Genomic DNA, 23,828 nt, shown 5'->3' on the forward strand with positions numbered 1-23,828 from the left:
ATGATATTCCAACCGGTCGGAACTCAAACATGACCATGTTAGAATCTTCAACTTTAGGGTTGTATTCTTGTGCTTTCACGTACCCCTCTCTTTGTTGAGTAGAGCTCTAAATGCCTCGCACTAGCGTCTACACCTTCGCTACTACATCACCCAAATATAACAGATGACATGCTCCTTCGTTGTCTTCAGTCGTGGGGAATATATATCTATCCAAGTTGTCCTCGTCGATGTCAAATTGTTCAGCTGTCTTGCCCACATCGCCTTCAGCGGGCTCTACTACTTGGGTCGAAGGAATGCCAAAGCTTTTAATTGCCACTTGGACGATACTGTTTAATATGTGTGCAACACAAGGGATATGTCTTCTGACGCTAAACGTCGAGTTCATGCTCTTTATCTTCTTTCCAATCGCTAAAAACATCCTCTTATTCGCGAAGGTGTTATCAATAGTTACAGCGTAATCCTACATAAACACAATTCATGTGTAAAAGCACATGTTTAGTTTCCAAGATAAGTTTGGTGTTCAATGATGACCTTTGGTCACAGGCAGAATTCTTCCAGGACTTAGAGAACGATGCATGCCATGGTGTCCCCATCATGCTTGCCGACAATATCTCGAATGGCAAGTACTCGCTCCCAGTACACCCATTTCTCATCCACCCAATGCACGGTGATGCTTAGAAGACAAATAGCTAGTGTTCACCGTCTCGATATTCGTCCGATATCTGGTATCGGACAACCGATATCCGATATCTGGAAAAAAATGGGATGGTTCAGGATATTGGATATCGGATATCAGGCGATATCCGTCTATCAGGGGTTAGACGGATATTGGTATCGAATACTGGGGGGTGAGGACGAAGACGGTATCGGATACCGGATATTGGAAAACCAATATCCGGATATCAGTTTCGCGATATCCGGTATCCGATACCAGTTTTGGTAAAATAATCATTCATCTGGCATAGTTTTACTTAGTTAATTTAACATAAGTAGATTTCAATATGTATTCAATGCCCGTTATTATATAGTAACAATTTTTTTTTTATCTTTCCATATGGGATAAAGGGATTCCGAGTTTACCACAAAGCCTAGAATCCCTTTATCCCATATGGAACAAATAAAAAAAAGTAACGTGTATATAATGACTTGGTTGTATAACAAAATAACAATTTCTTCTGGTGCCCCTTGCCAACGTTACCCCCGTGATATATGAAATGTCAGGCGTCCATAGTTTTAGAGAAACATGGTTTCATGTGCTTCTCATATTTTTAGAGAGCGAGGCATGAAAAGTTAGAGAGAGAGGGAGAGAGGGAGGGGGAGGGGGAGAGGGATAGAGAGTGAGAACTAGAGAGAGAGACTGAGAGAGAGAGAGGGGAGAGGGCGAGAACGAGAGAGAGAGACTGAGAGAGAGAGAGGGAGAGGGGAGAGGGCGAGAACGAGAGAGAGAGAGAGACTAAGAGAGAGAGAGACAGGGCGAGAACGAGAGAGAGACTGAGAGAGGGCGAGAAAGAGAGAGACTGAGAGAGGGCAAGAACGAGAGAGAGACTGAGAGAGGGCGAGAACGAGAGAGAGACTGAGAGAGGGAGAGAGAGAGAGACTGAGAGAGAGCGAGAGAGAGAGGGCGAGAACGAGAGAGAGACTGAGAGAGGGAGAGAGGGAGAGATAAGGGTATACGATGCGGATATCAAAAACCGATATCCGCATCTGATATCCGGTACCGTCATTTGTCCCCCTGAGACGGGAGACGGATGCCGGTATCGGACGGATACCGGAATCGGATATCGGCACTGTAGCAACCGATATCCGATACCGATATCCAGTATCCGGATATCGGAAAAAATGGATACCGGAAAATTCAATTCCGGTATCCGGTTCAGCATCCATCCCGATACCGGTATCCGATACCAGCATCAGGACGGGCAAACACTACAAATATCGTTCACTGCAGTCCATGCGTCTACAGTGAGGGATAATCGGTCGACGCTCTCCCATAGCTTCTTCAAGTATCCCTTCATGCGGTCATGCATTTGGATTGTCCACTACTTCATGACCTTCGCACTTGGGGGGTCCAAGTCCAACTATGTCTCGTAGCGCCACAACTCCTTGAATGCGACATTCTGAATGATGCTCCACAGGGAATCTGTTAAGCATATGAAACGCCCAATGATGTTCTTCATCTCATCAGAGGTATGCCCTCTTATAGGTCCTCGTCGGCTTGGTCCTCCCTGTGGTTGGCCATCCATGGCCTTGATTATAAGCAACTGATCCGTGTTCACCACCATAGTGCCCATTAGCTCCAAATGACAAGCATGATGACAAGATTTGAAATGTCCCCAAAATACATGGGTGCTCTTGTCAGCTTGCCACTTGATCGCTTTTCTCTTACTGTGCAGGTTCATCTCATGGCACATTAATCATGCATAAAACCCATCGCCAATATGTTCGAAGTAGTCCATGATGACTGATCGGTGTGATCGAGGGTGACTCTATACATCACGAGATGTTCTCGCATTGGTATCTTCATGACCGTTGGCTCCTGCCCCAGAGTAATCTTGGGGGCAGGGCATTACCTCTAGGTGGGTTCTTTTTTCTGAATAGCATAAGTCGGTTATCTAAACAAGGAATATAATATTTCAACTTCGTACACAAAAAAACAAAGATAAACACAGGAGTAAGCTAGAATAGTAAAACAACTAAGCACAATGGGAAGATAACGGACAAAAAAATAATCAATAACACAGTAAATATTTTTTTACAAATATAAGAGAAGAAGAAAAGGTAAGAAGAGAAGAGAAGAAAAAAAATTGAGAAGAGAGGAGAAGAAGAAAGAGGAAGACGAGAAGAGCAGAGGATAAAATAATGAGGAATGAAGAGGAGGGGAAAAGAGGAGAAGAGGAGAACAAAAAGGAAGTGAGGAAAAAAGCAAAAGAAAAAGTAAGAAGAGAAAAGAAGAAGAAAAAGTAAGAAGAGAAGAGAGTATAAAGAATGAGTGGAGAGGAGGGGAAAAGAGGAGAAGAGGAGAAGAGGAGAAGAGAAAGAAAGAATATAAGATGAGAAGAAAAAGTAAGAAGAGAAGAGAAGAAGAAAAAATAATAAGAGAAGAGAAGACGAAAAAGTTAGAAGGGAAGAGAAGAGGATAAAAAAATGAGGAGTGGAGAGGAGGGAAAAAGAGGAGAAGAGGAGAAGAGAAAGAAAGAAGATAAGATGAGAAGAAAAAGTAAGAAGAGAAGAAGAAAGAGGAGACAATAAGAGAAGAGGAAAAAGAATGAGGAGTGGAGAGGAGGGAAAAAGAGGAGAATAAGAGGAGAAAGAAAGAAGATAAGATGAGAAGAAAAATTAAGAAGAGAAGAGAAGAAAAAAAATAAGAAGAGAAGAGAAGAAGAAGAGGAAGACCAGAAGATAAGAGGAAAAAAGAATGAGGAGTGGAGAGGAGGGAAAAAGAAGAGAAGAGGATAAGAGAAAGAAAGAAGATAAGAGAAGAAAAAAAGTAAGAAGATAAGAGAAGATGAAAAAGTAAGAAGAGAAGAGAAGAAGAAAGATGAAGAAATGAAGAGAAGAGGATAAATGAATGAGGAGTGGAGAGGAGGGAAAAAGAGGAGAAGAGGAGAAAACAAAGAAAGAAGATAAGATAAGAAGTAATAATATAAGAGAAGAAGAAAAAGTGAGAAGAGAAGAGAAGAAGAAAGAGGAAAACGAGAAGAGGAGAAGATAAAAGAATGAGGAATGGAGAGGAGAGAAAAATAAGAGAAGAGGATAAAAAAAAGAAATAGGATAAGAGAAGAAGAAAGAGGATGAGGAGAAGAGAAGAGAATAAAAAAAACGAAAAAGATGAGAAGATGAAAAAGATGAGCAGAGAAGAGGGAAAATAGGAGAGAAGGAGAAGAAAATGAAATAAGAGAAGAGACTAAGGAAGAGATGGAGAATAGAAGAGGAACAAAAAGGAGAAGAGAAGAAGAAAAAGAAAGATAGGAAAAAAATGAAGAAAGAGAAAGAAGGGAAGAGAAGAGGATAAAGGAATGAGGAGTGGAGAGGAGGGAAAAAGAGGAGAAGGGGAGAAGAGAAAGAAAGAAGATAAGATAAGAAGTAGAGACGAGAAGAAGAAAAAATGAGAATAGAAGATAAGAAGATAAAATAATGAGTGGAGAGCAGGGGAAAAGAGGAGAAGAGGAGAAGAAAAAGAAATAGGAGAAAAGAAGAAGAAAGAGGAGGAGGAGAAGGGAAGAGGAAGAGGAGGAGAAGAGAATGATAAAATGAAAGAGCAGACGAGAAGATGAGCAGAGAAGAGGGAAAAGAGGAGAGGAGAAGAAGAAAATGAAATACGAGAAGAGAGTAAGGAAGAGGTGGAGAATAGAAGAGGAACAAAAAGGAGAAGAGAAAAACAAAAATAAAAGGAGGGGAAAAAAAGCAAAAGAAAAAGTAAGAAGAGAAGAGCACAAGAAAAAGAAAAAGAGGAAAAAAATGAAGAAAGAGGAAGAAGGGAAGAGAAGAGGATAAAAGAATGACGAGTGGAGAGGAGGGAGAAATAGGACAAGAAAAAGAAAGAAGATAAGACAAGAAGAAAAAGTAAGAAGAAAAAGTGAGAAGAGAAGAGAAGAGAAGAACAAAGAGGAAGGCGAGAAGAGAAGAATACAAAAGAATGAGGAGTGGAGAGCAGGAGAAAAGACGAGAAGAGGAGAATAAAAAGAAATAGGAGAAGAGAAGTCAAATTGAATATCTTAACAGTCAAACTGTTCATTAAAAATCATATAAGCTGATAAATTAAAATGCAACATAAAACTTTTTCATAGAAATCTGTTACATGAGTCTTATGAGTTATATAGTGTGTGATACATGAGTTATAGAAATCTACTGATTCCCAAATGTATTGAAAAACAATAAATAAATAATCAACACAGAATTAAATATATAATGGGTCAAAAGATCAAATTAAAAAGACAAATTTAAACTTACAAGACTAGAACGCAAAAGCTCAATCCCTTGAGGAATATAAATAAATCATCATTACAGATACTTTCATTTGAAATGGAATTCTTGAAAAACATGCAATCTTGATGGAAATTTCAACATTTTACTTAGAAAGAACTGAACCCATGTGAATTACAACAAAGAATAATATAAGAAGAAGACGAGAATTAGCGGACGAAGAAGAAGATGTGAATTAACGGAAGATGAAGAAGATGAGAATTAGCGGAAGAAGAAGATGTGAATTAACGGAAGACGAAGAAGATGAGAATTAGCGGAAGAAGAAGATGTGAATTAGCGGAAGAAGAAGAAGAAGAAGAAGAAGAAGAAGAAGAAAGAATTCCAAGAAGAAGAAGGGGAAGAAAGGAAAGTGATGGCGCACGCCATCAAAAGTTGTCATCGACATCATTTGTGCTGCGCACCCTCGACGTTGAAAACCGGGTGAAGCTGCTAGAGTTATCCTTTTCATTTTCTCGTCTCTCTATCTCGTGTTTTTGTCTCTTTTCCATTCTCATCTGTCCCATTTTCATTGTGTTTCGTCGCATTCGCGACGTCTTTCGTCCGTCCGTCATTTTGTCATCAAGGGGGATGGGCCTTTCTCTAACCCTTCCCCCCTTGCCTCTCCCCTTTTTCTCTTCTTATTTCCCCTTTAATTTCCCCCTTTTATCTTATTTGTTTCCTTCTATGTTTTAAGGGGGAGCCCATCTATAAGGGCTCCCCAAATGGACCCTTTAAGGCCCACTTAGGGGCCCATTCCCCCCCCCCTATATAAGGGAGGAGATGGGCGCCCTAAGTTCTTAGACCAGGAAGAAAATCATTGACGTTGTTCTAACTTGATCTCAACCCATCCCTCCTTGGGGAGAACGAAGAGGGAAGAAGGAGCAAGAGGAAGGAGAAGAGAAGGAAGAGGAAGGAGAAAGGAAGGAGGAGAAGAAGAGGGAGGCTCAGCGCCACCAGCTGCCAGCCGCCGTCGCTCCACCCTCTCGCGTGCTGACACTGCGTGCGTGTGCGACGCCGCCAGCCCGCCGCCAGCCCGCCGCCAGCCCGCCGCCGCCAATGCGCCTGTCGGCCACGCGCCGCCGCCGCAGCCCGCGCACGAGGTCTTAGTTCCGCCAGCCACCGCCGTCCAGCTCCTCGCGCTTCAATGCCGCCGCTGCTCACGACGCCGCAGCCCCACCGCCGTCGTCGAATCCTCGAACGCCGATCGGCCATCAATTCGTCGACCGCCCTGGTCGACCACTCCGTCGCAGTCTTGACCGGCGGTTTGACCCTCAGACGATCGATCGCTCCGATCGACTGCCCGTCGAAGCCTCGATCAGCCGATTGATCCTCGACCTGATCAATCGCTCGGTCGTAGTCGACCACTCGATCTGGTCAGCGGACGTTCGATCCGACCGACCGATCTGACCGAACTGATCCGACCGGCCGAGCAACTGAACTAGCCGGTCAAACCGACCGGTCCAGTCGACCTGACTGACCGAACCAACCGGCCCGATCGACCCGACCGACCAAACTGAGTGACCCGATCGACCCGACCAACTGAATTGGCCGGCCCGATCATTCCGACCGACCGAATTAACTGACCCGGCCTATCGTCCTGCCGGGTCGTCTATTGGTTGGAGCCACATTCACTGTCAAACTCATCATCAACCTCTCTACCGACCTTCACACATAGCTCCGGCCTTTCATCTCTCGTCGAGCCGCCGTACGCTCTCCGGCATCTCTCCACTCCACCCGCTCTAACTCTCCATCGACATCGACGATACCCTGCACCACGAGCCATGCCAATGAGGTACGCCATCCTCTCCCGTCTCTCGTGATTTACCTTTTGCAGTATATTTTCATCTCGACTCCACCGCGCTCGGGCTAGGTAGGTGAGAGAGACAAATCGAGAGAAAACTACGACTCTATGAGTGTCTTACCGGTACAGATGAGTATGTCCGTTACGTGCGAGCTCTAAGGATAGATTCTGTTCGGTCGTATACGCCTTCGTCGCTCCAATGAGGTTCGAGAGGCCACTGTCGTCATCATCCAGTGACCCCGTCCAACCTTAGAGCTCGGCACCTCCCTCGAGTCGGAGCCTGCGCGTACGACATGTAGGGCATTCACTGCATCGTAGTTACATCGACCCATTAGGGGTTTGATCTGTTGAACGACGACACCGTCGACGTTCGATACCATCATCCCTTATCAGCACCAAACCATCATATTCGGTGTCGACCGAACGACGTCCTACATGACGTCCGACATCAGAAAGAATGGGAAGAAGACGAAGAGGGGGAAGAAGGGGAATATGGGGAACAACGGGAAGAACACTAAGAAGAAGAAGATAAAGGAGGAAGAGGAGAAGAAGAAGCAGAGAATAAGAAGATAACTCACAGCTGTCCGTCGATGCCGCCATCATTGCTGTGCCGCCGCCCGACGTCTGCCGCTGCAGCACTGTCCACTGTCCGCCAAGGTGCCAAAATTTTCAAAATGAAAATTAGGTAATTAGGTTATAGATGTTCGATATCGGAATTTGATATCAGAATTTGATATCGGAATTCGATATCCAACATTGCTATCTGACATCGCCATCCTCCCCCTAAGACGGAGGTGGATGACGACATCGAGACGGATATCGATATCGGATATTTTTACTGGAGCAATCGACATCCGATATCGATATCCGATATCCGGATATCAGAAAAGGCAGACACCAGAAATTTTCTTTTCGGTATCTGATACAACATCTGTCCTGATAGGATAATTCGATACCGGTATCGAGAGGGGCGATCCCTACAATGATGAATGGGTGTTCTCTTTAGATAAAGGAAAACTACACTTAATTATATAGCTTTCACATGGGATTCACCATTATTTTGATTGATCCAGTCCCAATAACTAGAAGTAGTGAGGAAATAACAGTGAGTATTACAATAATATTATTGTGATAAACTTGAAAAAATACAATGCAATGATGATTGTCATCGATGTGTTTGCAATAATATATTGTATAATTCATTGATCATATTTGGAAATATAATAATAATAATTTTAAGTATGATACTGACTAAACAAATATGTTATTATGTTGACGAAGATTAGTCAATAAGAATAATTTGAAAATGATACTATTTCTTTTTGCTAATCATGAAAAAGGAATCGCTGATTCAACTTTAAAGGATTCTTGTTGATGATTTAAGGAGGAACCTAATAGTTTACTTGTTGGTAATTTGGATGCTATTCATTTGTTTCCAGAGGGAAACTATTGAATAGAGCGTGCTTAAAACAAATTATTGGGTTATTTACGTGAAATATACACATGTTTATGCATTTAAAATAATTATAATGTGCATCATCAACCTTTAAATGATTAAATCTATTTTTTAGAGTGATATTCTGTTTTTTGTGGATTTAATGTTATTTTTTAGGATTTTCCATCATAAATTAATTTTTTAATTCAGACTATCTTTTTATGATTTTTTGACCTTATATTTACAAATTTTCAAATTTAAAATATATATTTATCACATTTTTATGACTCAGTGTTATTTTTATAATGAATTATTTAATTATTTTCACCTTAAAATGCGCCTGCCATGTGTCGTCATTCGATTTCTCAAATGGCGACCAATAAACAGTGTCTGCAATGATTAGTTGGGCTAATAATTGCAAAAAGGTGAAATTATGACATTGTGAACCATGATGCCACAATGCACTAATCATTGACTAATTGGTGTTTATTCGTATGGGTGATGTGGACCAATAGAAAAAGGCATGATTGTAATCGCGATAAATGAGATGCGATAGTGGAGACAGGAAAGAATAAAAAAGGAGAAAGAGAAAAGTCAAAAATTGTGATGGTACATGTGATACACACATGCACCACCGCAATTGATTAAAATAAGAAATAAAGGCAAACACAGCACGCGCACATGTCATGTCAAGTTATTATGGCAGAATATTCCCCCTTTTCTGATGTCATGTCATTTTCATTAGAAAAGACTAGAAAAAGATAATCTTGTGATGTGGAGTGTGGCAACGCACCACCACATCACAAGAATGAAAAATTATTGATTTTTTTTCCTCTTTATTGCAGGTACACAAGGCACTATCTGCTTGGGCGACAACATATTATTAAATAGCTGATGGATATCTCAACTACCAATGGAAAACGATAAAGCATCAGTATCGATAACAAGGAGAAAAAAATGGATGTCTAAGATTTTGTCTTCTTCAAAGCTTGATATCTGACAATCTAGAGGTCCAACTGATCTGAAATTGTCAGGGATGCTTCGTCCCCATTGCGAATAGAGTCTTGGACCCGTGCCCAATCCATTCTTAAACTTGCTTCCTACTTATGTAGGCTGATTAAAAGGTAGTGAGTTTCTACGATCCATCAAGTTTGTTCTTGGTGTCCCCGATGTGTAGGGAGAAGCAACATAGAAAAGGGTAGCTTGCCTGCACTCATAAATTGTCGTGATCTTAATGGAATGTAAAGATCTACGTTAAGTATCATCGCATTATGTTGTTCTTTCTAGACATTGCCATTAGCATTGATTAATTTCACTATCACGTCATTTCTGTCCACTCTCTGACTGTATATTAACACCACCACGCCATATTCTTATCATTAAATTACTTGTCATTTACTTACATGACTCATTTTCTACCTCACTTCTGTCATCCTTCTCCTTATCATATCAATGCATCCTTGAACTCACTCTGGTTTCTCAAATCTTAATTATTAATATCTCGTACTTAATATCACTATCTCTCCTCACATTTTCTAGTCACTCAATTTTCATCTTTAATACATATTTCATCCCACTACAATACAATATTAAATCCATATTTATTGTTTCCTATGGAGACGATCTGTACTCATCACTAGCCAAAAAGTTTTAGTAGAAGTTTGTACTTATATTGAGTTTATCAATGGCGACCTTGGGGCCCAAGGAAGCTGAATGTATGTAACATTTGTCCCAAACCCAAGAGAAAATATGTAGTCCATAATATTGGGTTGAGTGATTAAACTCATGAAACCAAAAAAATAAAATTATAAATATCAAAAGGTACCAAAGGACACCAATTCACCTTGTATTACTACTAGTCATTGTCTAATATTTCAAACAACTGATAGTGATTTAACATGGGTATTGATGGATAATATATGGTCACCAAGCCAATAATGCAACCATGTTAAGTATAAGTTCATTAAAGTATATGTATGTTCATTATTACTCTTTCGTGATGTTCATAACGACATTCATGACACTTCTAAAGACTTAGAAAATTATGATGAGATAATAATACATTGATTACTGGTCTTGAAGTATGTATTATAAATATGCATGTTGGATGGATACTCAATATGTGTATCAAACTATCCAAAAAGAATGTCACAATCTGATCCTACTTTCATAATAAGTATAGCTGATATTTTGGACATTAGTATGGAGACATTAAGGGCAAACAACAGGTACTCTTTAGAGAAAAAGTTCACTAGATTTTTATGTATGCATCCCTGAATGATATTATACTTAAAATTTCAATCATGTTGATTCATGTCATGGTAACATAAGTGATATGTTGACGTGAGACACCAACCACAGCCGCGGCCACAACCAAGGTTGCAACCAGCACCGTCAGTCGCTTCTACGTGCCTCGCCACCACCGCGCCAATGTCTCGCCTTTGTTGTGCCACCGTGCCTTGCTGCTTCCGTGCCTCTCCACCGCAGCATCGATGTGCCTTGCTTCCACCGTGCCTCGTCGCCTCCCATCACGCCACCGCACCCTCCTGCCGCCGTGCCTTGCCACTGTTCATAGATCATTATCGTTTGATTTAGATACATAAGTATATAATCATGTCTCATATCAGCTATAACAAGAAGTACACGAAGGTGATCAAGTGGTCAAGGGGGGATAGTTCGCCCTCGGTACAAGAGATTAGCTTGATAAAGAAGATGCATTAAATCCATTGCTAATGTAGTAGAGTTATTGGGGAATTATTTTTCCAATGATCCCAATTACACATTAGTAATAACTAAATGCCCTATTAGGGTGAGATGAATAATAATACGCTAAATCATTCAACATTCTCATCTAGGCAAAGGATGATAAATTAATGTTAACCAATGATGACAAAGGTTCCATCACAGAATTTGATTCCTACTCTGTATCCTTGAGAGTGAGAGGTGTATATTGGTACCCACTAGGCTAGAAACTTAAGCTATTGATTGGGTTAAATTAATCCTTTTTTAAATAATTAATTCATATGTTGATAAATAGATTAATAAGTTTAGTTTACAACTATTATCAGACCAAGAATTTTATTAGCTACATTGAAATGGGCCTGGAAGGTCACATTCATAAAATTAATGAAAGTTGGCGGATATAAATAAAGTTACAAGGTCATTTAAGAAAAAGTGCCTTAAATAAGTATACATAGAAGGGGACATCCATTTTAGGCACCCATGCAAGCCAGACATGGGCACACCCATTCTGTCTACTTCACTCCACTCACTTCACCATAACGTCTTAATGGTGAGATCTACAAAATCTTCAAGATGAGTTGGAGAATAATAAGAAGAGATATGACAACACATTGATCATGTGGATGCATCTATACGCCAGGCACATGAACAACTTGAAGACACTCCCCCAATGAGAAAGTAAAGGGCGAAACAAGTTCAACACAAGGCAATCTCATTATCTATTATTTTATAATTCGATTCTTAATTAATTCTATCTCTCACTGCATAAGAAGTATTTTAAAGCTTTCAATCAAAATGCTAGAACCCAACAGGTATGCACCACTACATACATAGTACTTTTTCCTCGTAAAACTGAAATAAATATATCATTAAATATCTTAGTATTTATTCCAAAAAATATTAGAATAAAAAAAGTAAATTATCTCAATGGAAATAATCTTACCATCTAATTTTTATTTAAATCATAACTCAAAACTTCATCAACTAACATAAACTTTCAAAAAAATAACTTAAAAAATAAGGTGTATATAACGTAAAGACCACATCTATGGAACCAAAATATGGTCCCATATTAATCTTATATATGCAAGAATCTCCAAACAAATATAAATTCATAAAGTACAAACCTTTTAACTTACAGTTATGTTTTGATATCCTTTGAAAAATTGACATTTAATGAGATTCAAAGTTCACTAAAAGTTTTTTCTCATATCTTGTAATACGATAAAGATATGGGAAGTTAAGTAGAGACTAAAACACATTGATCCTTGATTTCACCCTCTAAATAAATTCTAAATTAGTTAATCAGTTAGGAATACTCTGATATTGATAATTTGTTAAACACAATAAAATGTATTTGTTTATTTTAATTAAATTGATGGTTTACATTTCTTGTCAAGCTTAATATACTTAAATATTTTTTATAATGATTATTCATTTTTTTAGAGTTTTGGAATTTTCCGATATCATATGCTAAGAAAAATGATTTTCTAAGCGGGACCATATTATTTTAGAAATTTATAAAATCAAATTCATAAAAATATAATTTCTCTATGAAAGGATATATATTATTATAATTTAATGAATTATTTTTCAATGATAATTATTGTAGGTCTTTTGATTTCACTTCCCCTGCCATAAAAAGGGGTTTTGAAAAGGCATCAGTATCACATAGAAAACTATGATGCCATAATGGGCAATGAATAGATGATGAATCTTTAATTTTAATGTGCAGATAAACGTGGACCAATAAAAGACAAGATTAAAATCCCAATGAATGCAATTTCAAAGCAGACATATGATAGCAAAATATTTGGTTTAATTTTCATTAATTCTCTAAAAGTTTTGAATTTCATAAGCTTATGTGTCATATTGTGCTCCGCATAAATTAGAAAGTGTGTTGCATTGTATGGTAGTAGATCCATTGCCAAGCCATCGATTTAATGCGGTGTGATTACTCTATATGTTTATTATTTCATGAATGACATGTGTCAAGCTCGGAGAAGTTGATCAAGAATAACCAATAATTCCAAGAAAATTGAGTCGAGGAATATTCAAATATTATAATGACCTGCAACCCAGAAATTCAAACCTTTACATTTGGCAATCAAGAAGGTAGATCAAGCAGACATTATTGAAAAAAACAACTTCATCTTTATACCCTCTATCCATCCATGACTTGTGATCTGTACTAAAGGTAACAAACATTCTGAACATGCTTTTCAAAATTTATAGGCTAAGAATAAAAAGTGAGTTTGAAGATGCATAACGGATGTTCCTCGTGTATTGGATGATCAAGTAGAAACACCAAATTATATGAGAATCTCCACTGCACATGAGAATGGAGAAACATAAGGACCAAGGGATTGTCTACCTGATTTACGTTAATTTTTCTTGATCACTATTATTCTGGTTAGATCCATCTACATTGTTGTGGTATTTGAGTCTAATCTGTAAAATTTGTAAACCGACATTCACATAAATATACTAGATAGTAGATGAGTATGGGTCATCTCAAGAGGGAACTTACATTAGGGATTTAATGCTCTTTAAATGGCGATTAAAAAAAGAATGAGAGGAGATATGATTAACAAGTCTACAATTGATTTTGTCATATATCGTTGTTTGAGAGAGACCAAATACGAAAAATCAAAAAGATATGTGAGAGAGATAAGTTGTCATCCTAAAGCCATGTTTTGTTTTGTGAGCAGAAAATAAATGGAAGGTTATGTTTTCTAAATGGCGAGGGCTGCATTTAGCATAGAAGAACAACATAATATGATATAACAATGATGGCCGAATGTGAAATGATTTGTTGAGTGGTTGAATGCGGAAAATGTTTGTGATGGTGGTGGTAACACGTCAATGGATAATAAAATAAATGCTGGTCATCAAGGAATATGCTCCCCAACAAATCATGAAGAATGATCACATAGAGACAAAATTTCATTCATGAAGAATAAATTTGAGATCAAAGACCAACCCCAAGTTACTCTTACTTCAACTAGATAGAATGACATGGACCTTCGATAGGGCTTAAACCTTAAAAACATCAATTCCATAGTGAGAGAAGAAAGATAATGGAAGTTTTATGCATAGAAAATTATTATCATAACACCCCTTTTACCTTTCTTTCATGCTTTCTCATTGGTTGAGAGCTTCAAGGCCTGAGTTGTGTTTTTATCTTGATGATTGAAGTTAAGAAGTATCAAGAGAGTGTCCATGTTTATTTATATCGTTTAAGCCTATTCATACATTCTTTCTTCTTTTACCACTGGGATACATTAATCTCATTATCCTTGCATATTATCCCTTCGAGCTATAAGACAATTATACAGTTGTTTCTACCTGACTCTTGCACACACAACCCATAGCAATAATAATCCTACATGAACTCTAGGACATTAGGTTGATATAGTCATAAATATCAATGAAAGACGACCATGTGGAGTATATGGGATGGTGGAGACTAATATTCATCACACATCACAAATATGACTAGTCCATAACATGGGATATTCAATAAATTATATTAGAGTTTTAATTTAGTCAGTTAACAACATTATGGATGGTGGAGACTAATAGTCCCATCTACTTTCACCCCAAGGATTTAATCAAAAGATATTCCATAAAGAAGACCAATCATCTACCAGGGTGACTTGCTTATTGATTTTTAAATACTACCAGTAATTCTCCGAAGATCTTAGAGAAGATTACGGCCTATGTAATGTAACTGATATTATATGGGCTAAAAGATAATTGTATTTCCATGTATCCAGTAATGAATAACGAATAATATTCATTATTATCATAATGATTTTTTCATTATTGTCATCATGTGATGTTCAAAATAAAGTCCTCGAGTACATCCAATGACTAAGTGAATTATGTTAAATAGTCTTCAAAATTTTTTATACTATCTGTACATGAGGAATACTCAAGATGGACATACAAAAGATTTTGATGTATGACATTATCCAATCCTGCACATACAATGCACATAACTGATCCTGTTGCTATTAGTGTGGAGACACTAAGTATACGTAGTGGGTGATCCTAAGGGAAGTAATTCATTCTATTGATATATTCGAATATGCGAATAGTTTTATACCCAACTCTCAATAAAGTTGATTCATGTCACATTTGTGTGAGGGGTCCTTAGACTTGAGATGCCAACACAACTATATGGATGGACTTTTGTATATTTACTATGACTTATGAGTCTATACTCATGAGATTTCAACCAATTAGCTCGATTATAACAAGACATTCAGAAAAATGATTCTGTGGTAAAGATGATATTATTTGTCCTCAATAGAATATCCGTATGACTCAATGAAGAATGTGTTAAATCTCTAATGGGGGTAGTGATAATATCATATAATGTATAATTTGATGATTTTTTCCATGCATGAACTAACTCTACATAAAATGCCTAATTTGGATTTAAGGATTAAACACACTCAAGGTTAAACGAAAGTCTCATGTAGACTAAGTATTATACATTGATGACAGTTGACGACGACAATGATATCATGAAGTGCTCACTTCTATCTTTTAATATCGTTGATTAGGGTAATTAAACATATGCATGCACAGTTAATTAATCAGGTTAGCAAATAAAAATGTATTATACCTTGAGAGTTATTAACTTGACTGATACATTGACAAAAGTGGACACATAAATAATAATTTTAATGTTTGTTAAATTATTGTAATTTTACATATCTTTGTGAAAGTACCTAAGTAGAACAGAGGTGGTATTTTTTGCCACCAGTGCAAGTGTGACTTGAATTGATCTCCGCTCACTTATACTGTTATAAAAAATCTGCCTTCCAGGAAGTCTAAACGGTGAGTCCGAGAGGCCAAACCCTAAGCAACTTGAAGAGACTTATTCAAGGAACCCGATGGCAGTAGAATGATTCATTTTTTATTTAAGTTATTTTGTTACGTTGAATCAATTTTTTATCACCAATCAACCCAAAAAATCCTAACAGGGACGAATAATGACAGAAAAAAATGCATGGTAGAAGTTATAAAATATAGGGGATAGAATCATCTTTTAAGAATAAGGGCGGTAAGTGAACCCTAAAAAGATGTGAGTGTAATTTAAGTAAACAATTCAAGATGTTTTTACTGGAAAACCTAGTCGGATTGATGCATATAAAACTAACTTTTCCTGACATAAGTAAATCTCAAATCAGTAATATTTGGATGGGAGAAAATAAACCCAACATAAGCACATGATTGCATCACCTTATGCAAAAATGTATCCATGGCAGATTGTTTCCTCGAGTGTGAGTCACAATGCGTGCACATGCCCACTCTCTAACTATATCCATACAACCTTATTCACAATGAATTTCCTCTCCTCATAGATGGTCTATGAGACCCTAATTTTCTGCTTTGATCTGCAACATTATTAACATGTTCATCTCTGGACAACTCTACGGAAGAACACTGCACTTATAATTTGCGGTATTTTGTGATCAAAACTGGCTACTTACCCCACAATAACCTTATACGTGTTCTCCTCTAGGCCCCAGAACACATCCAATTAATGGCATGGTCTGTGAATTAATTAAACATAGATTGACTTTAAACTTTGTGATGGGTAAAAACACCAGCATGTTTGGCTCCAAGCTATATATCACATGTCCTAGAAGGAAATGGGTACATGATACACCCACCTGGAACTTGCCTCTTAAAAATCACTCCACTCGTGTAACCCCTATACTCAAATTTGGAGTAAATGTGAAATTCAAATGCAACAATGCAACTGAAATTTGGAATAAAGTCAAACTTGGAATTCAGTATTACGAATTTAATTTCTTTTTTCTGTTATAGTTTAAAACACGGGTTGCCTACCTAACAATCACGCAGGCGGAACAGATACGGTTGTTGTCGTATACTTAATTTGTCGATTTAAGCACATCCATCATCTTCAAATCAACAACTATCGCTCCTCGATACTGATTTTGAACCAATCAAGGTGATCCATCGATAGATACACCGAATATCAGCTCTAATTCTCGGCTAAATATTAATCACTTGCAATTATTCTACCGATACCTAGAGCAAAAACTGGCAACGGTTGCAAATTTTTTTGTGTTATAATTTTAAACTCGGGTTGCCTACCTAACAATCACGCAGGCAGATCAGATACGGTTGTTGTCTTATACTAATTTATCGATTCAAGCACATCCATCATCTTCTAATCGACAACCGTCGCTCCTCGATACCGATTTTGAACCAATCAAAGTGATCCATCGATAGATACACCGAAGATCGGCTCCAATTGACGTTGAAATATTAATTACTTGCAATTATTCTACCATACCGAGAGCGATCCTCGCCGCCATCAATCGACCAAAGCGTGGGCGTGCCAGCAAAGAAGCATCGCAATGCAGCGTCCAAGAATGTAAAACCTCGTTTTTTGCTGTTTGATCGCGGCGATGCCTCGTCTTCCCAAACCAGGCGAACAACACGGCTGGCTACGTCGTCTTCTTCATCGAGGAATCGCAGATCTGTGGTAGCAGAAGAGCTCGAGCTCGGCCATGGCGGATCGCTCTCCAACTAGGCACTGGTCAGTCGATTCTGTTACATCAGCTATAGTTTTGATGTCAGCGCCTAGCCTGGGAATTGACGGAATTGACGGAATTGACCTTAACCTGAAGACCACATAATTTGGGTTATTTATGTCATTTTCCCACAGTGGATAACCGACGCCACGTGTCGGCCTTATCCTGGATATAACGATCTCGGCCCGGCCGCTTGCGTGGCATGGATCGCAAATGTTGCCGAGTCATCCTAAAAGATGAAGACATAGAGATACATGGATAGGTAGAGAGAGTATTAGAGAGATAGATGGGAACAGAGAGAAAGATATATATATATATATATATATATATATATATATATATATATATATATATATAGAAATGGATTCATATAGAGATACACATTGATGGATAGATGATGGAGAAGGAGAGAGATACATTTATTGATACATATATATAGATAGAGTAATAGTGGAGACATATTGATATATAAATATAAATGGAGACAGATAGAGACATATTGATATATAAATATAAGTGGAGACAGATATATATGTATATATATATATCGATGTACAAAGAGATAGATTGATACATAGAGAGAGGTGGATTGATAGAGATAGGTAGAGAAAGATAGAGATTGATTGATAGATAGAGAGAGATAGAGAATGAGTGAGCGATAGATAGTTGAGATACAGAGAGATATAGATGGACAGAGAAAGAGAGACACAGAGAGAGAGAGGAAGAGAGATGGATCTATACAGCTAAGAAGATGGAGAGACGGATAGATTGAGAGAATCAGAGATAGAGGATATATAATTAAGGATACGTAGAATTAGATGGATTTTTTGGTAGATAGAGTGAGATTGATAATTGAGAGACAGAGATATAGACATATAAACGGATCGAGAGACATAGATTGACAGAGTAAGAGGGGCACAGATAGAGTGAGAGGGATAGACACAGATAAATAGACATATCCAGATAAATAGAGATATATATGACTATCATATATAAGTAGATACCTATACACAGAAATCATTTATAAATGGAGAAAGAGAAAGAGGGGAAAGGGTGATAGAGATATAGAAATATAGAGAAAGAGATAGACATACATACATAAATAGATAGGGTGGGACACAGATTGAGAGAAATGATACATAAATCCAGAAAGAGAAAGAGGGGAAAGAGTGATAGAGATATCTATCATGTATATAGAGAGAGATATACGTATATACTCATAGAGAGAGAGATACATATAGAAGAGTAGGATAAACAGAGATAGAGAGAGATAAACAAAAATACATAAATAGATTGAGCAGATAAACAGATCGAGAGAAATATATAATGTATATGTAGATATCTATACTCAGAAATAACGCAAGAATCGGAGAGAGAAAGAGGGGAAAGAGTGATGGAGATATCAATCACGTTAGGAAGAGAGAGAGATAGAGGAAGAGGGAGAGTGTTGTAACCGCAAAGCTTGTATACGGGAATCTATCCGATAGTTACATAATCGGCGGCCAGTAACAAATCCAACCGTCGACGGCGACGCGGACGGCTTAGATCTCCAGACAGCAAGCGGAGTGGACAGCACCGGAGAGCTTCTCCGGCGGCGGCGCCGCCGGGAGCCAGCGCGGAGCGGCCTCCGCTTCGGGGCCGAGCTCGAGAGAGAAGACATCGAACGAAGCCTGACCGCGGCGGGCCGATCCGATCACCATCAATTTCTCCTTCTCGCCGGGCAAAATCACGAGCCGTGGAGCGATCGCCTTCTTCCCCTCGCCGTCCTCCGGCAGCTCCACCACCTTCCGCCACGACGAAGCTTCCAGAACTTCGATCTGCCCGTCCAAGCACCGGAACAGCCGCCCATCGCCGCCGGACACGACGGCGCCGCCGCCGCCCCCCGCCGGCGACTTCCCCCCCGCCGCCGCCGCCGCCGCCCACCGCGCCGCCGCCGGATCGAACGCCTCCGCGCTCCACGAGAACCCCCCCTGCGACTCGGTGCCGTACCCGCCGACGACGATGAACTCGCCGCCGCGGAAAACCCCGCAGCCCTCGTCCCGCTCGGCGGCCATGTCGGGGAGCTCCGACCAGGCGTCGGTCTCGAGGTCGTACACCATGGCGGACTTGAGCGAGCGCTTCTCCTCGTCGTGGCCGCCGGCGATGTAGACGCGGCGGCGGTCCGGCGGCGCCGCCGCGCAGGCGAAGAAGGAGCGCGGCGGGAAGGGGATGGGGGCGCCGCGGCGCCAGGCGTGGGCGGCGAGGTCGAAGATGAAGACCTCGTTGGTGGCGGTCCACGTGGCGGGATCCCAGCCGCCCAGCACGACCAGCTCTCTCCCCACGGCGGCGAGCTGGCAGAAGATAGGGAGGCGGCCGCCGGGGACGGGCGGCGCCGCCGCCCACTCGCCGGAGATCGGGTCGTAGAGGGTGATCGAGAAGGAGATGGACTTGCCCGGCCGGTTGATCTGCGCCAGCGCGACGATCGGCCGGGCCAGCCCGTTGGCTCGGCGGAGATGATGAAACTGCGGGGATTCGATCTCCGTCCGCCATTGCTCGCTTACTTGCCTCGCCGCCGGGATGATCCGGGGAGGAACTCTCGCTAAACACTCCCGGGAGATCTCGTCGGGCAGCCCAGGAATCATATCCTTTCTCTTCTTTTCCCCCAAATTAAATCCCCAGAATCGATAACAATCGAAAGAGGGCCGGCTGAAGAAGATCAAGAAGAACTCAAGAACCCTAATTCTTGATGTCGCAGGGGCGGATTTCTCGAAGGTTATCGTGGGAACGGAAGCGGAGAACTGGGTTTCAATGGCCGCCGGGGAATCGTCGTTTAGCTAGTAGACCCGGTAAGCGCGAATTGAAAGATGCCTTCTTTCTTCTTGCTTCGGATTTGGAATTCAAGGGCGCCAGCTCGGCCGATTTCTTGCGGGCTCCCGGCTTGATTCAAGTGGAATTTTCTGGCACAAAGACGCGCAAGCTGCGTCACACACAGAAAGGTTCATCCCGTCTCGACGATTCCTCTCCCTCTCTAGAGATCTGTCAACATCTTGACAATTTCATCATCTCCCGCTGTTGACCTTGCATTTATAGTTGCGTTGACCTCGCGTATTTAGATGTTTCGTGTGCGATGACTCCACTGGGCGGTTAGCACTTATCATAATCCTCGTTGACTAGGCGATTTTCAGAAGAATAGAATTTTTTTTTTGGTCAAAAAATTGGAAATTTCAAACTTGCAGGGTACAGCAGGACTGAACGTGGCCGGAAAAGGGCTCCGGCGTGGCCGCCTTCCGCCACCGCCGCGGCGCGCCGCCGTCGGCCGGCTCGAGGATGTAACAGGCGTGGGGGCCACCGTGGCAGGCGGACCCCACTACCATGAGCCGGCAGCCGGGCAGCGCCGCCACCGCCGGCGCCAGCCGCACCTCCTCCGGGAGCTCCGCCACGCGAGCCCAGGCGCCGCCGCCGCCGACCTCCACGTGGCAGCCGTGGCAGCGGTACACGCCGTCCTCCCCGGCGGCGCAGGTCCGCGGGCTCGCGGCGGTCCTGAGGACCTCCTCCTCCACGTGGCCCCACGTCCGGGACGCCACGTGGAAGGCCTCCCAGCTCCGCCCGAACCGGCCCTGGGACTCGGTGGAGTAGCCGCCGACGACGACGAACTTGCCGTCCCGGAACAGCCCCTTGGGCTCGTCCCTCTCCGCAGCCATGTCGGGCAGGAGGGACCAATCGTCGGCCTCCACGTCATACGCCAGCGCGGATCTCAGCGCGTTCTTCTCCTCGTCGTGGCCGCCAGCCACGTAGACGGTGCGGCGGCCGTCGGAGGCGCAGGCGAAGAAGGACCGGGCCGGGCCGGGCATGGGCCGGCCGCGGCGCCAGGACCCGGTCAGGAAGTCGTAGACGAAGACCTCGGCGGAGGCGGCGAAGGAGGAGGGGTCCCACCCGCCGACGACCGCCAGCCGCGAGCCGGCGGCCGCCAGCTGGCAGAAGAGGGGCAGCCCGAGGGGGAAGAGCTCGCCCGCGCAGGGGAGCCGAGCCCACTCGCCCGAGCCCGCGTCGAAGAGCACGGGCCAGTACGGCGCCGCGGCCGGCGCCGCCTGGTGCTTGTGCGGCGCGCAGGCCGGCGGCGCGGCCTGGGCCAGCGCCACCACCGGCCGGCTCAGCCCCCCCGCCCGCCGCAGCTCCAAGAACGCCGGCGAGTCCACCTCCGCCCGCCACTGCTTGCACGCCGCCCGCGTCGCCGGCAGACCCCCGTACGCCACCCGCGCCAAGCACTCCCTCGCCACGTCATCCGGCAACCCCGGTATCAACGGCTCCATCACAGACATCTCTCTTTCTCTTTTCTTCTCTTCTTTCTTTCTTTCTCTTTGCGTTGAATGAAATCCGCGGACGACTCCGTCTCTTTTATAGAAGCCCCAAACCAGTGGCAGTTTCCTTGAGAACAACGGCGGGAAATCCATAAAAAAATCTTAATTTCCGGGCCCATTTTCACTGGGCGATTCCAGTGGGCTTCAAAAATATCAAAACGGCAGGCAAGGAAACCGCCGACCCTGCCCACTCTCTCACAGATGGCAAGCGCCGAGTGGCCGAACCGCCCGGGCCACCGCTTCGAATCACGAAAGCTCCCCCCCCGATAAGATCGGACGGATGAGGCTGGCCCACGCGTGGCCCCCACGCGGCCATCCGACTCGGCATGTCCTTATCCAATCCCCCTCTCATCACTCCACTTGCCGCGTCTGTTGCCAAGTGGCTCCCTCACGTAGGCCATCTCCGAATAAGAAAGGAATATCTGTATTTGATGTATTGTTTTGATTTAGTTAAATTACATGTCCAAGGAGCAGGCGGCCTGGACCTGGCCGGAGAACTCCTCGGGGACGGGGACGGGCCGCCAGCTGTACCCGGCTCGGCTGTCCAGCACGTATCCGACGTGGGCGCCACCGTGGCAGGGAGCGCCGATGACTAGGACGCCGCCGCTGCAGGCCACGACGTGGGGCATCACCCTGGCTTCCCGCGGGAGCTCCGCCACCTGGCGCCACGTGCCCTTCTCAGCCTCCTCCATGACCGCCACGTTGCCGACCCGGCAGCGGTACATCTTGCCCTCCCCCCATGCCACGCAGGTCCGGGGGCACGCGCCCGGCTCGAGCGCGTCCTCCTCCACCGGGCCCCACCGCCGGGCCGCCGGGTCCAGCGCCTCCGAGCTCCGCCCGAACCGGCCCTGCGACTCGGTGCAGTACCCCCCGACCACGTGGAACCGGCCCCCCCGGAACAGCCCCTTGGGCTCGTCCCGCTCGCGGGCCATGTCAGGCAGCCGGGCCCACTCGTCGGCCTCCACGTCATAGGCCAGCGCGGACCTCAGCGCGCTCTTGTCCTCGTCGTGGCCGCCCGCCACGTAGACGGTGCGGCGCCCGTCGGAGGCGCAGGCGAAGAAGGACCGGCGCGGGCCGGGCATGGCCCGGCCGCGCCGCCAGGACCCGGACAGGAAGTCGTACACGAAGACCGCGTCCGTGGCGAGCCAGCTCTCCGGGTCCCACCCGCCGACCACGACGAGCCGGCGGCCGGCGGCCGCCAGCTGGCAGAACAGCGGCAAGCCCAGCGGCAGCCCTGGCACGGCCGGCAGCGCGCACCACGACCCGGACTCGGGCTCGAGCAGCGCGACCCGGTGGGCCGGGCCGAACGCGCATTTCTTGGCCGGGTCCCGGCCCAAGACTGCCACCGGCTCGGACTGCGAGAACGCCACCACGGGCCGCGCCATCCCCGCCGCGCGCCGCACCCGGTCGAACTCCGGTCCGGCCATCTCCTCGCGCCACCGCCGGCAGACCGCGCCCGCGGCTCGCCACCGCCCGTACGGCACCCGCGCCAGGCACTCCCTCGCTACGTCGTCCGGCAGCCCAGGTATCAGCGACTCCTCCATCGATTTCCCTTCAATATTATCTCCCCCCCAACCAGAAGATAAATAACAACAGTTTGAACAAGATAATTGATAGTTTCTTCTCTTCTTATATACGCAAGCGGATGAGTGATCTCATCGCGTTGATGATAATCCAGTTTGAGCTTTCTTCTCGCTTTCCAGAAGAAAACGAGCTAAAAGAGGAGAGAGAAAGACTCGGCTTTCTTTCTTCGTTCTCACCCCCCTCCCAGGATAAGGATAGATAGGGCCCGTCTGATTGGACTGACATTTTTCAGAAAAACCCTCGGTAAAGTTGCTTCTGTAGCCACTCTCCTTCGCCTTTTCTCCTGCCCCTTTCTTTTCGTTCTGTCCGAGGATTATTAATGAATAAGTACAGTCCGTCGTCCGTTCGGTTCTAACGTCGTCCGTCCACGGATCTTGCTACCGGGT

At 43.6% G+C, this 23,828-nt stretch overlaps 2 protein-coding genes and 1 pseudogene across 2 annotated transcripts; all 3 read right to left on the reverse strand.

The window, feature by feature from the left end:
* Positions 1-18,966: 18,966 nt before the first annotated feature.
* Positions 18,967-20,529, reverse strand: LOC144703868 (F-box/kelch-repeat protein At1g15670-like). The gene has a single exon (XM_078576144.1). It carries the CDS (start codon positions 20,140-20,142, stop codon positions 19,063-19,065), a length of 1,080 nt encoding a protein of 359 aa, XP_078432270.1. The 5' UTR covers positions 20,143-20,529; the 3' UTR covers positions 18,967-19,062.
* A 149-nt stretch (positions 20,530-20,678) lies between these two features.
* On the reverse strand, positions 20,679-21,881 carry LOC144703866 (F-box/kelch-repeat protein At1g80440 pseudogene; annotated as a pseudogene).
* Positions 21,882-22,266: 385 nt separating this feature from the next.
* Positions 22,267-23,564, reverse strand: LOC144703867 (F-box/kelch-repeat protein At1g80440-like). Its single transcript, XM_078576143.1, has one exon. It carries the CDS (start codon positions 23,400-23,402, stop codon positions 22,314-22,316), a length of 1,089 nt encoding a protein of 362 aa, XP_078432269.1. The 5' UTR covers positions 23,403-23,564; the 3' UTR covers positions 22,267-22,313.
* Between the last annotated feature and the right edge of the window lie 264 nt (positions 23,565-23,828).

This window comes from Wolffia australiana, chromosome 5, assembly GCF_029677425.1.
Source record: "Wolffia australiana isolate 7733 chromosome 5, ASM2967742v1".
Taxonomy (NCBI): Eukaryota; Viridiplantae; Streptophyta; class Magnoliopsida; order Alismatales; family Araceae; genus Wolffia; species Wolffia australiana.